This window comes from Convolutriloba macropyga, chromosome 9 (assembly GCF_964194025.1).
Source record: "Convolutriloba macropyga chromosome 9, txConMacr16.3, whole genome shotgun sequence".
In the NCBI taxonomy this organism is placed as follows: Eukaryota; Metazoa; Xenacoelomorpha; order Acoela; family Convolutidae; genus Convolutriloba; species Convolutriloba macropyga.
In genome coordinates, this window is record NC_134476.1 from 41,001,387 (window position 1) to 41,017,793 (window position 16,407).

The following is a 16,407-nucleotide window of genomic DNA, read 5'->3' on the forward strand; positions in this document are numbered from 1 at the left end:
GTTAACAAAAATGATTCTGGTGCTCTTTTTGAAGCTTATAGTATCGGTGAAATTATGTTTTATATTGGATCACTGTCGAGAACGCAATTGATTTTTCATATGCGTTATATTAACTTGAGGTTTCTGAATTGTTCATTTTGTCAAATTGAAATTTGTACTCAAGATTTTTACGGAAAAAATGCTTAAATTTGAGCTTCGAAAAATTGAAAGCCAATAGAGCTCTTCGTCTCAGAACAAAAGAGATGTTAATGACTAATATGCCAATTTGAGACGTATATTGGAGGATTCTGTGCTACGCACAGTCTCTTGCGGGCCGTCTTGTTATTTTTTTATTTAGACAACTGTAACTCCTCGCTTTTGCTCTTATGTATATAGAGTTCATATATTAGAACAAAAGCGAACAGCTGCAATTGATTGCATATTAAGCAATATTCGAAAATTGTTGGAAAAAAGCAAATTAAAAAATTTTTTTTCCGATAATTTGTTTCCAAAAATGGGGATCTTAGGATGTGATAAGTTTTTAGAAGTTGATTCGGTGCTTGATGTGTAGGTGGATGATGTTATGCAACTGGTGAACAAATTGTTGACTGCACTGAATGTGGCGATGGAGAGAGTGTCTATTGCACAGTCTGAGATATCTCAACACGTGCTAGTCAACAGAATCACCACCACACTACACTACTGTACTCTTTCTAAGCCCAAAGAGATCTCAAAGTAAGTGTCTGTCAATGTGGTGGCTATTTTTAGATTCCCGTTCATTTTTGGATTGGGGTTCAATTACTTGATGCAAGTTTAACTTAAAGGTTGAGGTTTCCATTTTCCTCTAATGAATCAAAATGTGCGAAAGTAGAAATAGCTAAGCCGACCAGGAGGAAAATGGATGTACCTATGTATTCTATACGTTAGGATTAGGTATAGATAAAAGTATAGAATAAGAGTGAGATCAATAGACATATCAAATTATCGTCAATGAGAGGAGTAAACCTGTCCAATTCCCTTAACTGCTTGAGTGGAAATCATTCCACTTGAAATGAAAGAATAATTTCGCATCATATATTGAACTCCAGACTTCAGTAAAGGACAAGTACATAACGAGGGCTGGTACAATCAACGCTTTGGGAGGAAATAAAATGAGATTTAATGATTGAGTTTTTCATCAAAAATTTTTGCTTTAAAGATTAAATCATTATATGAATAGAAAATGCAATATATATAGAAAAGTTTTTTTCATAGTTGTTAATAGATGCTGTCAGTCTCTCAACGGCTATCATATAGGCGCTCTCCTTTTATAATGTGCTTTACTTTTTGGTCACGTTTCTGTTTTTAAATAAGTCACGATTTTCACGTTTGACTCGTGACTTACCTCACTAACTGTTTCAGCTGAATGGATTTTAAATGCTTTTACGCATTGAATTAATTACGCAATGAACTGAATACGGTCATTGTCAAAAGAGAAAAATTAAAAGAAATGGGATAAAACGATAAAGCCCGGTCTTGAAGTCAGTGTATTAGGTATTAAAATTAATACCTTTCAGTTTAGACGCTGAATTAAGGTAATTTTAAAATCTAACTGAAACTGAACACCGAATTGTAACACTTTCAAAACTTAGGAAAAAAATTCTGTTTCTGTTTTAGTTCCGATATGCGTCGAGCGTGTCAACGGTGGCTATGATAGTTTTTATCGACCACTCCATCAAATCAGTTCAATACGTGGTGCTATCTATTTTGTACGGCACTTCAACATCTTTTGGCTATTTCGGCAATTAGCTGGCTATATATTTTTTGATAAAAATTGATTTCTTTTTTATTCCTGAAAATGGTCGTTCTGGTTACATATTTTTTGGGAAATTTTGTTTTTACTTAAACTATTGAACAATGTATATTTTGAAAGTTTTCAATTACCAGTTCCTGAAAAATTCAATTTTTTTGGAAGTTTTTTTTTGCTGAACGGAATTTTTTCAAGAGACGTTTCTAAAGGTTTTCCGTCGAATTGTACCGTTTTTTGAAATTCGCATCTCAATTGTCATACAGTAAGATAACTCGAGAGACCTGATCTTGGAATGAGTTGGTTTTTATAATCATTCCTTTTAGGTTCTTTCAAAATTCTTGGTCCCTTAATCTTTTTACTTCCTCCAACATTTTGTTCAACTTTTCATTCAAATTTAGATTACGCTCTTAAAAATTGAAAAACCAAATTAGATTAAAAAAATACTAGGCGACAATAACGATGATTTATCATTGTCACCTCTCCATGAAACTTTGGAAGACGAAACCTACTCGTTTTTGTTTTTTTACGGTTACTCTTGCGCAATCTACCTCATCATGACCGTTAAGCTGAAAAAAATCAACTAAGCAGAAATCCGACAAATCTTTTATTACAATGTGGGGAACTTGAAATTTCCTGTTGAGATTCGAGTAGAACTTCACGGTGTAGTAGTTTTGTCCATTTATCATTAATATTATTAAGCCGGACTGTTTCGGTACAAAAATTTTCTGGGAAATGGTTTCAATTGAACAATACAATATCAACAATTCATGTATAGTTGGTTTCAAATTTTCATAGAGAGACCGCATTGTTCTTGTGTTTTGTCATCATACAACTGTTTTAATTGGTTTTCAAAACGTAGCCGTTGTTCCAATATATCAATTTGCGGTACATCTTAGGTTATTTGAGCATAAAACTGTTGGTCTTATGCAGCTCAGCATCATGACTAGTTTTTTTTATAGCAACAGATGATTTTTTGATATGCCCAAAATTTCAACTACCAGTTGTTCGAATACTTTTCAATTTTTCCAATCTTGAAAGGAAGTCTAATGAAGCATTAAGTGTAGTTTAATATCATGCCGTCGGCAGAGAACTTAGTGAAAAAATCAAACTCTACACTCTGAATGATCTAATCTTTGCAATTCATTGTACCGGAAATATTTCGAAAATGCTTCTAAAAATAAATTTTCTCAAGCGAGTGTTGAGAAGCTTTTTTTAGAATTTTTAAATGAAAGTTTTTCCCAGATCAATAGGGACCAACAAGATACATCAGAATGCGTTCGTTGGTAGATATATTGTGTTTGTCTCAGGCTCTTTTATTACGAATATGCTCCATACAGAAGTTGAAATAAAATAAATCTAAACAGCTCGTTCGTCACTAGCAACTTAATAAGGTTGATCATTCCAAAAAGCAAAAGCTTTATATCGTTGCGATATTAAGAAGAATACAGTTCTTGAGCAAATTTATTCACAGATTGTTCGAGCAGGTTGTTCCGATTTTAAATGTTGTGACCCGCGTAATTGAGACGACCTGTCGCTTTGAGTGTAACGGATTTCAAGTTTTACAAAATTATTGTCATTTTGATTTTTCGAAGCTTTGTTAGTTCCAAAAAGCAACAATAGGCCCGACCTTCCGTAGGACTCATGAAACATAATCAATTTTTGACGAGACAATTGTGCCATGTAACAGGAATCGTAATTAATATTCCACTTCTTGCTGAGATATTCCAAGTCATTAAATGTTGCGTGTGATAAATTTTTTTTAATAAAAAGAAAGTTTTATTTTTTCGAATTGATAACTGCTCCTAGTTCACCAAACAGGCTTCTTGTTTGAGTTTTTCTTGATTTAAGCTTTTGGCAAACCAACCTTTTTTACATAGCCGAAAAGTAGATTTTCCTTTTTTTTGTTTCCAATATTTCTGATTTCTCCCAAGTTTCAAATTAAGCTAACTGCTTTCAAGTTTAATTTCCACAAATGAATGAAGGCAATATGCAAAAAAAAAACAAAATCTGATTCTACGATTAGTAAATAATACTGATTGGACAAGTTTACAATGAACAAATGAGATTATTTGTTTTGCTTGTACAAATTATATTGGCGAGCGATTGTAGTTGGAGAAAGAGAGGTTTTGATGACAGGATTTCCTCTCAAAAGTGATGATTAAATTTTCCTGGATGTTAGGAAGAATAAAGTAGGAAATGGGTTGATCAATTGCTTATTTTTCGAGAAAATTGCTCTGCTCATTTTGATTGAGAACTTGTTTTCTACCCACCAAACACCGCATTGATTAGCGTTACGGGAGGACCACAACAAAATGCCCTTGTTGTTTTTTTTGGTGATAAATTTTTGTTCACGAACTCCTTCAATGGTTTGAAATTAAGTTTGGGGGAGAAAGACGCGTATTGTTGAATTTCTTTAGCTAAGTGGTGTTTGTTTTCTCTAGCTCGCTCTAGAAATCTTTTTGAAGCGCCAAACTAATAGTTTCTGTTTTTATTGTTACTCTTGTAAAATTACTACAATAAAACAATGCTGTTGCCGTTTACTTTTGTTTTATAGTTTATTTTTTCATTATAAGGAGGGTAATGTAAATGTGAATATATTGTTGAAAGAGGAAATGCTGAAGGAAAGCTGTTGAAGAATCGTAGAGTTTTGCAAATTTTGATCTCTTGTTTTTAATTTAAAGAAAACCAGAAAAGAGTTTGAAACTAGTACCAATCCATTCTAATAAGTTAAAGAAAAACAATGATAGTTTGCTTTTGAACAACTTTAATTGCTTTTAAAAATAAAATTTTGCAAAATTGACAATATACACTTCTCTAAATTATTTCTCAAATAGAAAAACGGTATAAGAAACTGCTTTCATGTTCAAATGTTGTCGCATGAAAAAAGTCAAGGAACGGAAATATCCCAATAGTCTACTTTTGTAAAAAAAAACAAACAAGGTTTTTTCTCAAATAGTATTTTACGAAAACGACATTTGTTAAATTTTAATTCAAAAAATTCAGTTCTTTTTTACATAATTTTAAAAAAAAATAAATTAAAGAACTTACTTATTTGATGTGTCTTCTGTTCTCGGTCTCTTTTCAGCTTTATTTATTCGCATTCCTAATACATAGTTCAGAATACTTCGTATTCCTAATACATACTTTCAGAATTTGGTATGACCCCTTTGACTTTTCGTCCTGAAAAACAGTTTAAACAGAGGGCATTAAGGGCTCTTAGAGCCAGCCTTTCGGTGTGCTTGTTGTTTGCTTTTCTGTGTTCGGGAGGAGGGGGGATTGTGCTGAGTTGAAATGACCTGAATATCTTCAATTTGGTACCTTTCCTCTCTTTTTGAAATTTGTTTTTGAAAATTTGGTTGGAGAAAAAGGGTAATAGCAGTTTGTACCATCTTCTCTGAAAATGTAACAATAATTTGGACTCTGTGATATCGAGGAATAGTACTGATTCATTGCTTTCCAATAGTAAATCTTAATTTCAGTACTGGAGCAGTATCTTAAGGGTTTCTGTTTGAAAAATCGTGTATATGGTAAACCCATAGTAAACTCAGTATGCTCAAAATTTTTCGGAAATAGGTTTGAAATTTCGAGTTAGAGCGTATATTCGAGTTCGTGTGCGATTGCACATGATATTTGTGAGGTTATTGTACAGTTCTCAGATGTGTTCAACTCCTCCGTATGACAAGAGAGCCGCAAGTCACGGCTTCTCTCGACTATCATGTATGATCCTCTAATAAGCAATAGGGCATTTTTCACTTGTTACATGGATTGATATGTACATGGCTTGTTAGGGAGATAACGCACGACCAGTGATACACACTGTCCGGCTTCGAAAGGCTCAATTGGCATTTTTAAATCAAAATCATTTGCTGTATATCGCGTTTAAGTTTTTTTTGGTTCATAAGAGAGCAGTTTTAAAATTTGACGTTAAAGCTACGGATTGCCGTTCGACTGTTGACTAACTCTAATCTCTTCGCGTTTAGACTCCTGAGCTCCAACCTGTGCTTCAAAGTTCTCTTCGCCTATCTCACCAATCCAATCCATCAGACTTCTCTGAAGGAAGACAGTGGCCTTCTGAAGCACCTCCTACCGCTGATCCTCATGAAGAGTCCAAATGGCATTGATTCTTCTTCACTACCAGCAGGATCAACTGCACAGAGTGTCACTCAGCCGGTGGCCAGGATAGCTGAAGCAAGTGTGAAGTTTGTCCAGGAGTTGCTGAGAGAGAAACCAGATGCTTGTCAATCGGCGTTCATTTTGACCCAGCACATGACCGTGGATGTGGTGGACAAAATGGACTATCGGTAAGACTAGAAACCGGAATTTGTTATATAATACTGTGAACACGATTGCTTTGCGCACTTCTCATTATAGAATCCCTGCTGTTTGTGTATGTAAAAGCAATACATTGTGCTGAGTGTTGCAAATGCTTGGGAAACTTTTTTTCTTGGCCAAAATGCACCTTTTTTGTTAAAACGTATCAACTGTCAGCTTGTGAGCCAAGAGCATCAAACAAGTGAAGGCTAGGTGACATTTTTTTTGCAATGCATATCTTGGAATGGTTTTAATATAGTTTGTACGGGCTCTCGAAAAATGAGCTCAGTTTTTTTGACAATCTCGTTTATTTCGCTCCATTTTCAATTCTTAGATTGTTTATTGATGCCTATTCTCTCCAAAGATGTGCATATTTGACATTATTAATAGAAAATCGCTATTCCTTGTTTGGTTGCCCGAGATCATCCTTCTATCTTTTTTAGAGAATAACTTTTGTTGGTTGCGCTCATGCTTCACCTTCTCTGTTGCTAGATTGTGAAATAAACTTGGGACCTACAAAGAGATAGATTTAGTGATTATTATTTACAACTTAGATCTAAACCTGATCGGTATAAAGCGGATTTATTTTTACATAGTAGAGATTTATATTTCAGGAATGATAGAGAGCTGAAGTTATTAATTGCTCTCGAGAAATATTTGTAGAAATTATTTGGTTGATCTTGCTTTTTATGCAAACTTGTCTTATTCAGTTTTTCGTCTGACTTATATTTGACTTTTGGTTTTGAAAAACGGGAACCCAAGAGAATGGGGTTGCTCTGCAGACCTTCATTAGTCACTTACTGTGGGGTTCGCATCGACACTGCCCAAAGCGCATAAGCTCACGGTGTGAAGCTCGATTTTGGGAGGGTTGGATTATTTTTCTCGCCCTCTCCCAACGAGGCTAAGCTTAAGCTACCTGATAACAAGTCACTCGCGCTCCGGCAGTCGCTTCAGAGCAGCTCGGAAATTCCAAATTTTGCTTCATCGAATTCGAGCGGTGATAGTCTGTAATGTTTTCATCTTCGACTGCCGGCCGAAAAATATTGCAATTTTTTTCGAGACAATTTGGCAACTTTGGCCGCCTTTTCAGTTATTGTAGCAACACTGCAAAAACTTAATTGTGTCAAACTTTTTTTTGTGTCTGAAATAATTTTTTTAAAATCAAGTATGTATACCAAAGCTTCTCCAGACATTCGAGAACAGTTATAGTAAGAATTGTTCTAACTCAACAAACCGATCATGCGGGATTAAAAATTGCTGTTGTTTATGGCTTAGCGTCGCACACTTTCAGTTTCTGAAGTACCAACAGTGTTAAAATAAGTTTTTTTCATATTGCAGGGGCAAGACAGCGGAACATCTAGTGGCCATCATGTCCCTCTTCCCAGAAAATGTGTATCAGATCATGTCACAATGGCTCTTCTCCAAGCTACACAGTCAAAAAGTTAGCATCCTATCCCAGATTTCATGAATTAAAAATAAACTTGTTTCTATCACTCCGCAAAATTTCCCGATCATTGTTCAAAGGCTTTAAATCTCAGTAATGGTTTCAGACAATTTAAATTTGTTGAAAATAAGTGAGTGGAAAACGCTTCTTGCCGGCTGTGTCACAGATAATCCAACTGAAGCATAACGAAAGCTAATATAAACAAGGCGGCTCAGCAATGTGCGATGGCACATAAGGTTCCGACCCCGCCCATCCACAATTTTGGCATAATTGTCTACCAAATGAGGAACAGATAGAAAACCCAAAAATTATTTTTTGGGAATCCCAAAAAAACTCAAAAAGCCCAAGTATTTTTTATAGCTGCGAAGCTGTAAGCTGAGCGAAGCTATATTGCGGTGCTCTTAGTTTTTTTTGTTTCGTCGTCTGACGCCTTTTTTTCGTTTTACATTTGTTCACACAGCAAAGCTGAAAAAGTCAAATTTTCTGAATTGCTTCTTCCTCTCACTAACGGCATTTGCGCGCGTGACAACATTTCTCACTCGCTTTAGCAGAAGTTTTTAGGTTTTTTGCGTGATTAGATTTTGATCATACGTGACTTACCTCACTCAATAAAATGACTTTTGCACTTCAAAACTTAAGTTTAATTTGAATTTGTTCAAGGTCAAAGGAACTCATTTGTGCAGTAAAGGTCCCTAATGAGAGGCTTCTGAGGAATGAATTTTAACAAGCTTTATTAATTTATCGCTGAATGTTTTTTACCTAGTTTTTTTTTGAGCGGCGTCGATTTTTTTTTCAATTTAGATCTGTATCTGTTTCTATCTCTATTATATGGCACGCAGGTCTATTCTTTTGCAGCTATTCCGGCAATCTGCCGGCTATGTTAAAAAAATTGTGTATGAACCATAAGATAGCCTCCAAAGCAAATAACTCAGTGGAGTAAAAATTGAAACATTAAATTGCTGTGATATGCCAATATTGAGAAAGCGAGTCAAGACGAACAGCAAAATCAAACAACAACAACAACAACTACAAACGTTAATCGAACAACAACAATAACTTTTGTCCGTTTAAAAAAACAAAATTTAATAACAAAGTCAACATAACGTCAGATGAATCTAAAACTAAACAAAAAAACTTATAAATCACCAGAAAAGATGTGGACCAGTCCATAAAAAGGTTTGGTAACAATTAGACAAAAAAGAACAAAAACAGTAAAGCCTTAAAAAATTCGCCTATTTTAAAACAATTAACTTCAAAGTAATTAAAACCATTAGAAATCAAGTAATAATATATTAAGTATATTATCCCAAAGATTTATCAATGTTTCTATAGAAGGGCTCTAGGACCTGCCCTTATTCATTTCTTTAAGCGGCTAAGAAGAACAACAAAAAACAGCAAACAAAAATTCAATTGAAACTTAACAGAAAACGCTGTCAAAACCGTCCACTCATATTTTGGCCCTCAAAATATATTCATTTGCACCCTCTTCAAACACCCACCCAAACACCGATATTGCAGTAATTGGCCATTTATTAGTGAGACTAGGTAACAAGTAGACAAAAATGAGAAAAGGGCAAAAGTATGTAATAATTTTGATTTTTTTCCGAAACAAAATTATATCCAAAGTCATGAAAAACCTTAATTACAAAATGAAATATTTAAATAGGGTCGTTTATTCATCCAAAGGAATTCTCGGAGACCTGCAATTATCCAAAATATTTCTTGCGTCTACAAAAAGAACGTCAAACATGACAAAAATCAAATTAATTTACTTCTTTTGTGAAAAACCGGTGTCGAAGTCATTAAGGTCATAACGCATTCATCAAAAGAATAGATTTTGGGACATCAATCCCTTTTGACAACTCCTCTTGACACCCATAATGTCATATTTGACCTGTAACTAACGAGATTAGGTACCAAAAAGAAAAATAAAAAGAACATACGTGCGAAGTTAAAAAGTTTTTTATTTTCAGTTTTGGAAAACGATTGTTTTCAAAGTCATGAAAGCCATCAGCTATCTACTTATATCAGAATATCGGCTCGCCTATTCTTCCATAAAACCCAGTGAAACCTATCACTATACAGGAAATTTCATACAACTGAAATGACAAAGTAAAAATGACAGTTAAAGACAAAATTAAAAAATTCAATTAATTTCTTGAAGAAAGAAGTGTCGAGGCCGTTAAAACGATAATCTATATCTTTAAGGATTTTAATATGTTCAATTGTGTTTCATTTTGAAAGCTAATAATTTGATATAAGAACTGTCAGTAATGTGATAATGTGACTAGAAAACGTGAAAAACTGGCAAATTTCTAAAAACAAAAAAAGCTGAAATCTGGTAGTATCAGAGCCAGAGAACAATAACTTCGGGCTTATAAACTCCATCGAGGCTAAATTTCAAATCAGTAGAATGAAGAAGCATTCTTTCTTTGCTGACACTAAGCTGCAAGTTGATCAAATTAAAAAAAATGGAGGAAAAGTTCATTAAGCCATTATTTATTTAAAAATCAATTATTTTTAAAAGTCGAAACTATCATAAACTTTTAAGTAAAAAACTAAATGCCTTAGCTTGGAGCTGCATAGGAAGCTAATTGGATCTATCACCCCTGAGCTCTCATTTGATATGTTCTGTTCTTTTTTATTAAGAAAGATCTTTTTTCAAAAAAAAGACCGGATGATTGCAATCCGAATTCTTTTTGGATTGTAACAGTCCAAGATTGGCCCAAAACCAGCCCTGCTGATGCTTATTGTCCGTTAGGAACTATTGATTTGTCGAATATTGTAGATATAGATAATTTGTTAGTTGAAAACCCCAAAAAAATTCTGCATTTTTGATAACAAACGAGTAAAGCTAGCAAAAAACGCAAAGTCTTAATTACAGAGCACTCTCAGCGGAAGTTGAAGTAGGCATAGCCCCCTTCTGAGTCTACAAAGTTTGTATTAGTGTTGGTTGGGGATGTAGAGCCGGCAAATTTTATCAAAGTGGACTAAAGTAGCTTATTTTTGATGAAAAAGGCTGAATTTTGAAATATTTATCCAGAGTTTTTGACCAAAAAAATTAAATCAGAATAATCAACAAGGCTTGTTTGTCCTTAAAAATAAAATTATCGACACTATTTTGAAAAATTTCAACAAATTTTAGCAAAATTGACGAAAAATTAGGCAATAATTTAGGAAAATGTGAATAAAACAACGTGAATTCACTCTACTTTTTTCAGAAGTTTAAACCTCGATAACTCTCAGTAGAAAACGAAAATTAAAAAAATCTTTTTAATTCCATATTCTACTCTGGACGAGCTTTCTAATGATACCAGTCTCAACTCTCTACGATGAATATATCGACCGGCGAAAACTGACTGAACAAAAAAAAACCCATTTGAGTATATAGTTCCTCCCCCCTCAAGAGGGGTCGGAACAATGACATTGAACTCCAATCGAAAATCCTGGAATCCTAATTTCTAATTTGTACTCATGATCCTATTTTTATGGCTGCGAAGCTGAGCGGAGCTATATTGCGGTGTCCTTGGTTTTTTACAATTCAAAGAATTAGGGAGCGGTTGTATTAGGGAGCGGTTTTTTAAAGATCTATTCACATTTTCATGATTTTTGGAGTCAAATTGGAGTAGTGATTTTGGTCACGCCGAAACAGGAAGTGGAGCGAAAAAGCGAGTGGTGTTGCGGCGTGAAATTTCTTCGCTCTAATTTTAAACCAAATTTCCATTTCTCGCCAGTGGTTTTTGTTCGCATGCGGCATTTTGCCATTGTTTTTCTGTTTTTGATCTGATTTTTTTAGAAATGGTTTTCCCAATTCACTCATAGTACGTTCTAGGTCTTTTTTTAAATTGATCACGTTTTTTTGTTTTTACATAAGTCACGATTTTAACGTTTGACTTCTGACTTACCTCACTCACTGTTTCAACTGAATGAATTATAAATTCTTTCACGCATTGAATTACGCAATGTAGTGAATACGGCCAAGGTCAAAAGATGAAAATCAAAAGAAATGGGATGAACCGATAAAGCCCGGTTATTAAGTCATAATGCATTAGGTTATCCAAGTTCATTAGAGTGATTGCTAGCTGATATTAGTATTAAGCTTAGTTTAGAAGCTGAAGTAAGTATAGGTTTAGAATCTAACTGAAACTGCACACTGAATTAGAACAATTTTTGAAACTTAGAAAGTTTTTTTTTGCTAATTTCTATATTTTTTCTTTTTCTGTTCCAATCGCGATGTGCGTCTAGCGCGTCAACGGCGGCTATTTTCCGGCAATCTGCCGGCTATGTTATTTATTTGTAATTTAGTTATAAATATTTTCTAAATTAATCATTGGTTAACTAATCAACTTCTAATTCAGCAAAATGAGAGAGTGTTTGTGCTGGATGTGTTGGAGACTCTCCTCAACTTCAGCAGTGCTCCTGGGAACGAAAACAAACTAGACCTTGATAAGGAAAAACTTGTCGCGTGTATTTTGGAACGATGCAATGATAAAGTACCTGGAATCAGAGCGAAAGCCCTCAGTTGCGTTTCTACACTTTGCAAACTGCAGAGCAGTGAAATACAAGATATTTTGAAATTTAAAATCAAACAAGAAAACCAAAATGCCACCAGTGATGAAAATAATTTAGCAGATGAAGGTCATGCTGTGAGCAATGGAAATGCCTCTGCTTGTAATTACGGGCAATTCGAACAACTCTGCGCTGCAAGATGTCGAGATGAGAAATTCAACGTGAAGAAGTCGGCCCTTCAGGCATATGTAGATGTCGCTGTGTATTTAATATCCACCGATCCATTGAATCAGGTTCGTTCTATTCTGCGTTAGGTTGCTTCTAATTGTTTCAAAGAATTTAGGGATGTTGGTTCTCCGCTATAACATAGATGAAAAGTTCCCTAACAAGAACTCTTAGTTCTAATATACTGAGATATGTAAAAAAAAATGTGTATTTCCATTTTTGATCAACAGCAAGGATTAACCTTTTCACCTTAGATTTTGAGGTTGTTATAGCTGCGAAGCTGTAAGCTGAGCCCAGCTATATTGCTGTCTTACTGTTTTTTTACGAAGAAGTGTATCGGTTTTCTTAACGTTTTTTAACCGGAAGTACTATTTGTTCAAACAGCGTTTTGACCTAAAAGAGAAAGTGAGTAAATTGCCGTGTGAACTTGTTTTTGAGCGAGAGAGTTTATTTGATCATGCGCTGCGTTGAGTGAATGACTTTTCGACTTCGAAAAGTTTTTGAGAGAATGGCGCGTAAAGATGACAGTTTTTAGTCGTGTTTTCGCCCCAATTCGTGTTTTCTGTTTGGCCCAATTTTTTTTATTGGAAATTGATTTTGTACAAAAAAGATGCTGCATGAGTTTGTAACCCTCTGAAATTGATACCACAATGTTTTTACGCGCCTAATAATGCGTTTCAAGCGCAAATTTGGCACATTTCTCAATTTTTAGCCAATTTGTGGCTTTCCATTAATTTCTTCATTTTTGTAGCTTTGAGCGACTTTTTTCTACCAGCTCAGTAAATATGGCTGCGTCCTTTTGATAACTTATGAATTGAATGCCTCTTTTTTACTTGAGATTTTCTTGTTTTTATAAAATTGTTATGGTAGTTTTTGTCCGAGTTTCTTGTCCGAGTTTTTTATTTATATTTTGTAGTTAATTACTATTAAAACTCTTCGAAAACTCTTCATGTGCACTGTCACGGATTTTAATTTCGTTTTTATTATTAATTGAAGTAGTTGCTGGTTATAAGCCTTTGAAATTGAGTGAAAAATTTGATTAATAGCCGCCCTCATCTTCTCAGCCGGCTATTATAGCGCTCCTATATATTTTTTTACCTCGTCGAAATTTTTTTCGCTTTACATATTTTGCCGCTTTTTCGACATTTTGCGTATTTTTTTTTTACTTCTCTAGGCTAGTTTCACTCTTCTGTCATTCTGCTCAAAGTCGTTTTAAACAGCAGCTGCTCAGCAAAGCAATTCAAAATGAAGAGTCAGTATAAAAAAATCAAAGTGAGAAATAGAAACGGGATAAACCCATTTTTTTAGATACCCGGTACTTTGTTCTCATAGGTTTTAGTTACTATTTATAATGCTTATTGGTATTGATACTAGACCTTGTAGCTTCTCACTGAGAGACAGGAGTATGTTCAATTAGGAAATGACAGCAAAATAAATCGGACTTAAAAATGTTTTTATACAAAAATCAATTTTTGTTGATATTTTCTTTTCTTTCAATCCCAAAGTCATGGGAATCAACGGCGGCTCTTTTCCGGCAATCTGCCGGGTATGTTTATTTATTGACCATTTTTGGTCAAATTGTTGTAGTTTATCGTGCTTGAACTGTTTTCACTTCTTACTGAAGACAGGGAGATTGGTATGCCTTTTTTTAGCGTCGATTGCTAATTGATGAAAAATCCATATTTATCTGCTTTGGGGTGTTCAATTTGATTTTTTGTAGCATGTATCTTTTGCATGTATCTCCACACTGTAGCATGTATCTTTCCGACAATCTCTTTATGTTTAATAGCCGCCCTCATCTTCTCAGCCGGCTATTATAGCGCTCCTATTTTTTTTTTACTTCGTCGAATAAAAAAATGTTTTGCTTTACCTCCTTTTGCCGCCTTTTCAACATTTTGCTTTTTGAAATCTTTTTGACTTCTCTAGGCTAGTTTCTCTCTTCTCTCATTCTGCTAAAAGTGATTTTGAACATCAGTTGCTCAGCAAAGCAATTCAAAATGAACAGAGTCAGTATGAAAAATTGAAGTCAGAAATAGAAACGGGATAAACCCATAAAGCCCAATTTTAGATGCCCACTATTTGAACGTCGGTCCTATAAGTATTAGTTACCTCTCTCTAATGCTTATTGTTATTGATAGTAGCCCATGTAGCCTCTCTCTAAGAAACAGAAGTATGTTCAACTACGAAATGCCATCAAAATAAATCGGACTTAAAAAAATGTTTTTGTCCAGAAATCTTTTTTTTCAATATCTTCTGTTATTTCAATCCCAATCATGGTTATTGGAATCAACGGCGGCTATTTTCCGGCAATCTGCCGGGTATGTTTATAGTTTGATTGGTCCTGCTTTTATTAGTTTTAAAAGTTTCGATTTGAACTAATTTTTTTAGTCTTGTTTTCTTAATTTTTTTGTTTGCTGTTTGTTTTTTAATACAATATAGCACTGAGTTTTTGCAAGATTCACTGTTAAAATTCTTCTTTTACAGTTCTCTTCTGGGATTTTTCTTTTGGTCTAGGTTTTGGTAATATAAGAGTTTTTGCTTTTGAGTTTTGATCTTTCTTATAAGTCTTTTTCTTGATAAGTTTCTGACTTGATAAGTTTATTGGCCATTGTTTAGTTTTCTCATGGTCATGGGGAATTGAAACGATAACTACTACTGAAAGTTCTTTTAGTTGTTAAATGATTACAGTTTATATGGCATAAAGTAGTGTTTTTATAGAGAAAAATTACGAACGTTGATAAATTTGTAACAATATTTTCTTGTATTTAATTTTTTATTCAATAATAGAAAATTTTGACAGCCTAACATAGCTTGCACTGTTTAGGTAGCAGCTTGAGCAGTTTGATGTTTTCAATTGCGTAAAACATTTTTCGTATTACTTTTTGCTTGTATTAAATACAGTAGTTCAATTTTTCAATTTATTTAAGTTAAGTTGGTTGCATGGGCTATTTTTCAAATTTGACCTATTTTTTAGCTTTAGCAGTTACTTTGGTAACTCTAGTCCCTAATGAAAAGGCTTCTACGCAATGAATTTTAATAAGCTCTGTTAATTTATCGCTGAATGTTTTTTTACATAGCTTTTTGAGCGGTGTCTTTTTTAATTTATGTTTATCTATTTCTATCTCTATTATTGCTATCTCGGCACGCAGGTCTATTCTTTTGCAGCTATTCTGGCAATCTCCCGGCTATGTTTGTGAATATTGAAAATAAGAGAAAGTTTTTGAGAACATGACCAGGAGGTGAGTTTTTCCAATGCCTATTGAAAAATGCGCTCACATTTGAAGTGGAGTCGAAAATTGTTAACAAAATTAGTCCGAGTCGAATGAGGTTGTTGTCCTTTTTATACTACTTTAATGTGAATTACTATTATAGCTAGTCAGAATGGAAGAAAAATGTTTTGTTTAAATTTTGTTGACAGCATCTGTTGACAAATGTGCTGAATGAGGCATCGTGTGACTCCTCTCTGATGATAAGGAAACTGTGCATTGATTGCAGCACTCAGCTGCTGTTAGCGTCTCCCTTGAATCACAAGTTCAGACAGACATGGCTGCTCAATGTTATGCCTCTATTTGCGGATGGGTAAGTGTTTGCATTTATTATTTGTCATCTACCACTTCTACTTGTTTTTCAAAAAGTGAACAACACTATCGAATATTGTGTGATGACTTCAGATGGACCTGAGCCATTGATACTAAATATTCGTTCGCCCAATTTGCTTATGCAGCATTTTATTGGAATCTTAGCTGACCGTCACTCTTCAAACGGAATACATGAAACATTTGATTCCATCCAGATGCTATCAGGCTTCTCAAATATCCCTATTCGCATAAAGTTCAAATCTGTCCGGAGGGATCTGTCCGGAGGGAAACAACCGAAAATGTCTGCAGAAGTTTATCTTTCCTCCTTAACTCCAACGATGAGATTTTGATCACGTGACTAACCCTGGAGGTCAATTAGTCTGTTGTTAGTGGATTGTTGTGTAAAGTCACGACAGCTCGTTCTAAATTTGCGTATATTTTTTAAAGCAACTAAAATCTGTGGTGTTTGTTCCAAGGAATAATTGTGTTTTTTTAAATTGTTCTCAAACGAATTTTGTAGCAATTAAATTCCTATTTTCATGTTTATGCGCTTTTTCACTTGACCGATTTTT

At 34.3% G+C, this 16,407-nt stretch overlaps 1 protein-coding gene across 1 annotated transcript in view; it reads left to right on the top strand.

Annotated features, from left to right (window-relative positions):
* LOC142345784 (condensin-2 complex subunit D3-like) overlaps positions 1-16,407 on the top strand; it is a 127,046-nt gene that overhangs the window by 37,252 nt on the left and 73,387 nt on the right. Inside the window, exons 3-7 of the mRNA XM_075398130.1 lie at positions 551-714; positions 5,749-6,069; positions 7,418-7,520; positions 11,882-12,325; positions 15,676-15,836. Coding sequence (XP_075254245.1) covers positions 551-714; positions 5,749-6,069; positions 7,418-7,520; positions 11,882-12,325; positions 15,676-15,836 — 1,193 coding nt within the window. The remainder of the gene's footprint in view (positions 1-550; positions 715-5,748; positions 6,070-7,417; positions 7,521-11,881; positions 12,326-15,675; positions 15,837-16,407) is intronic.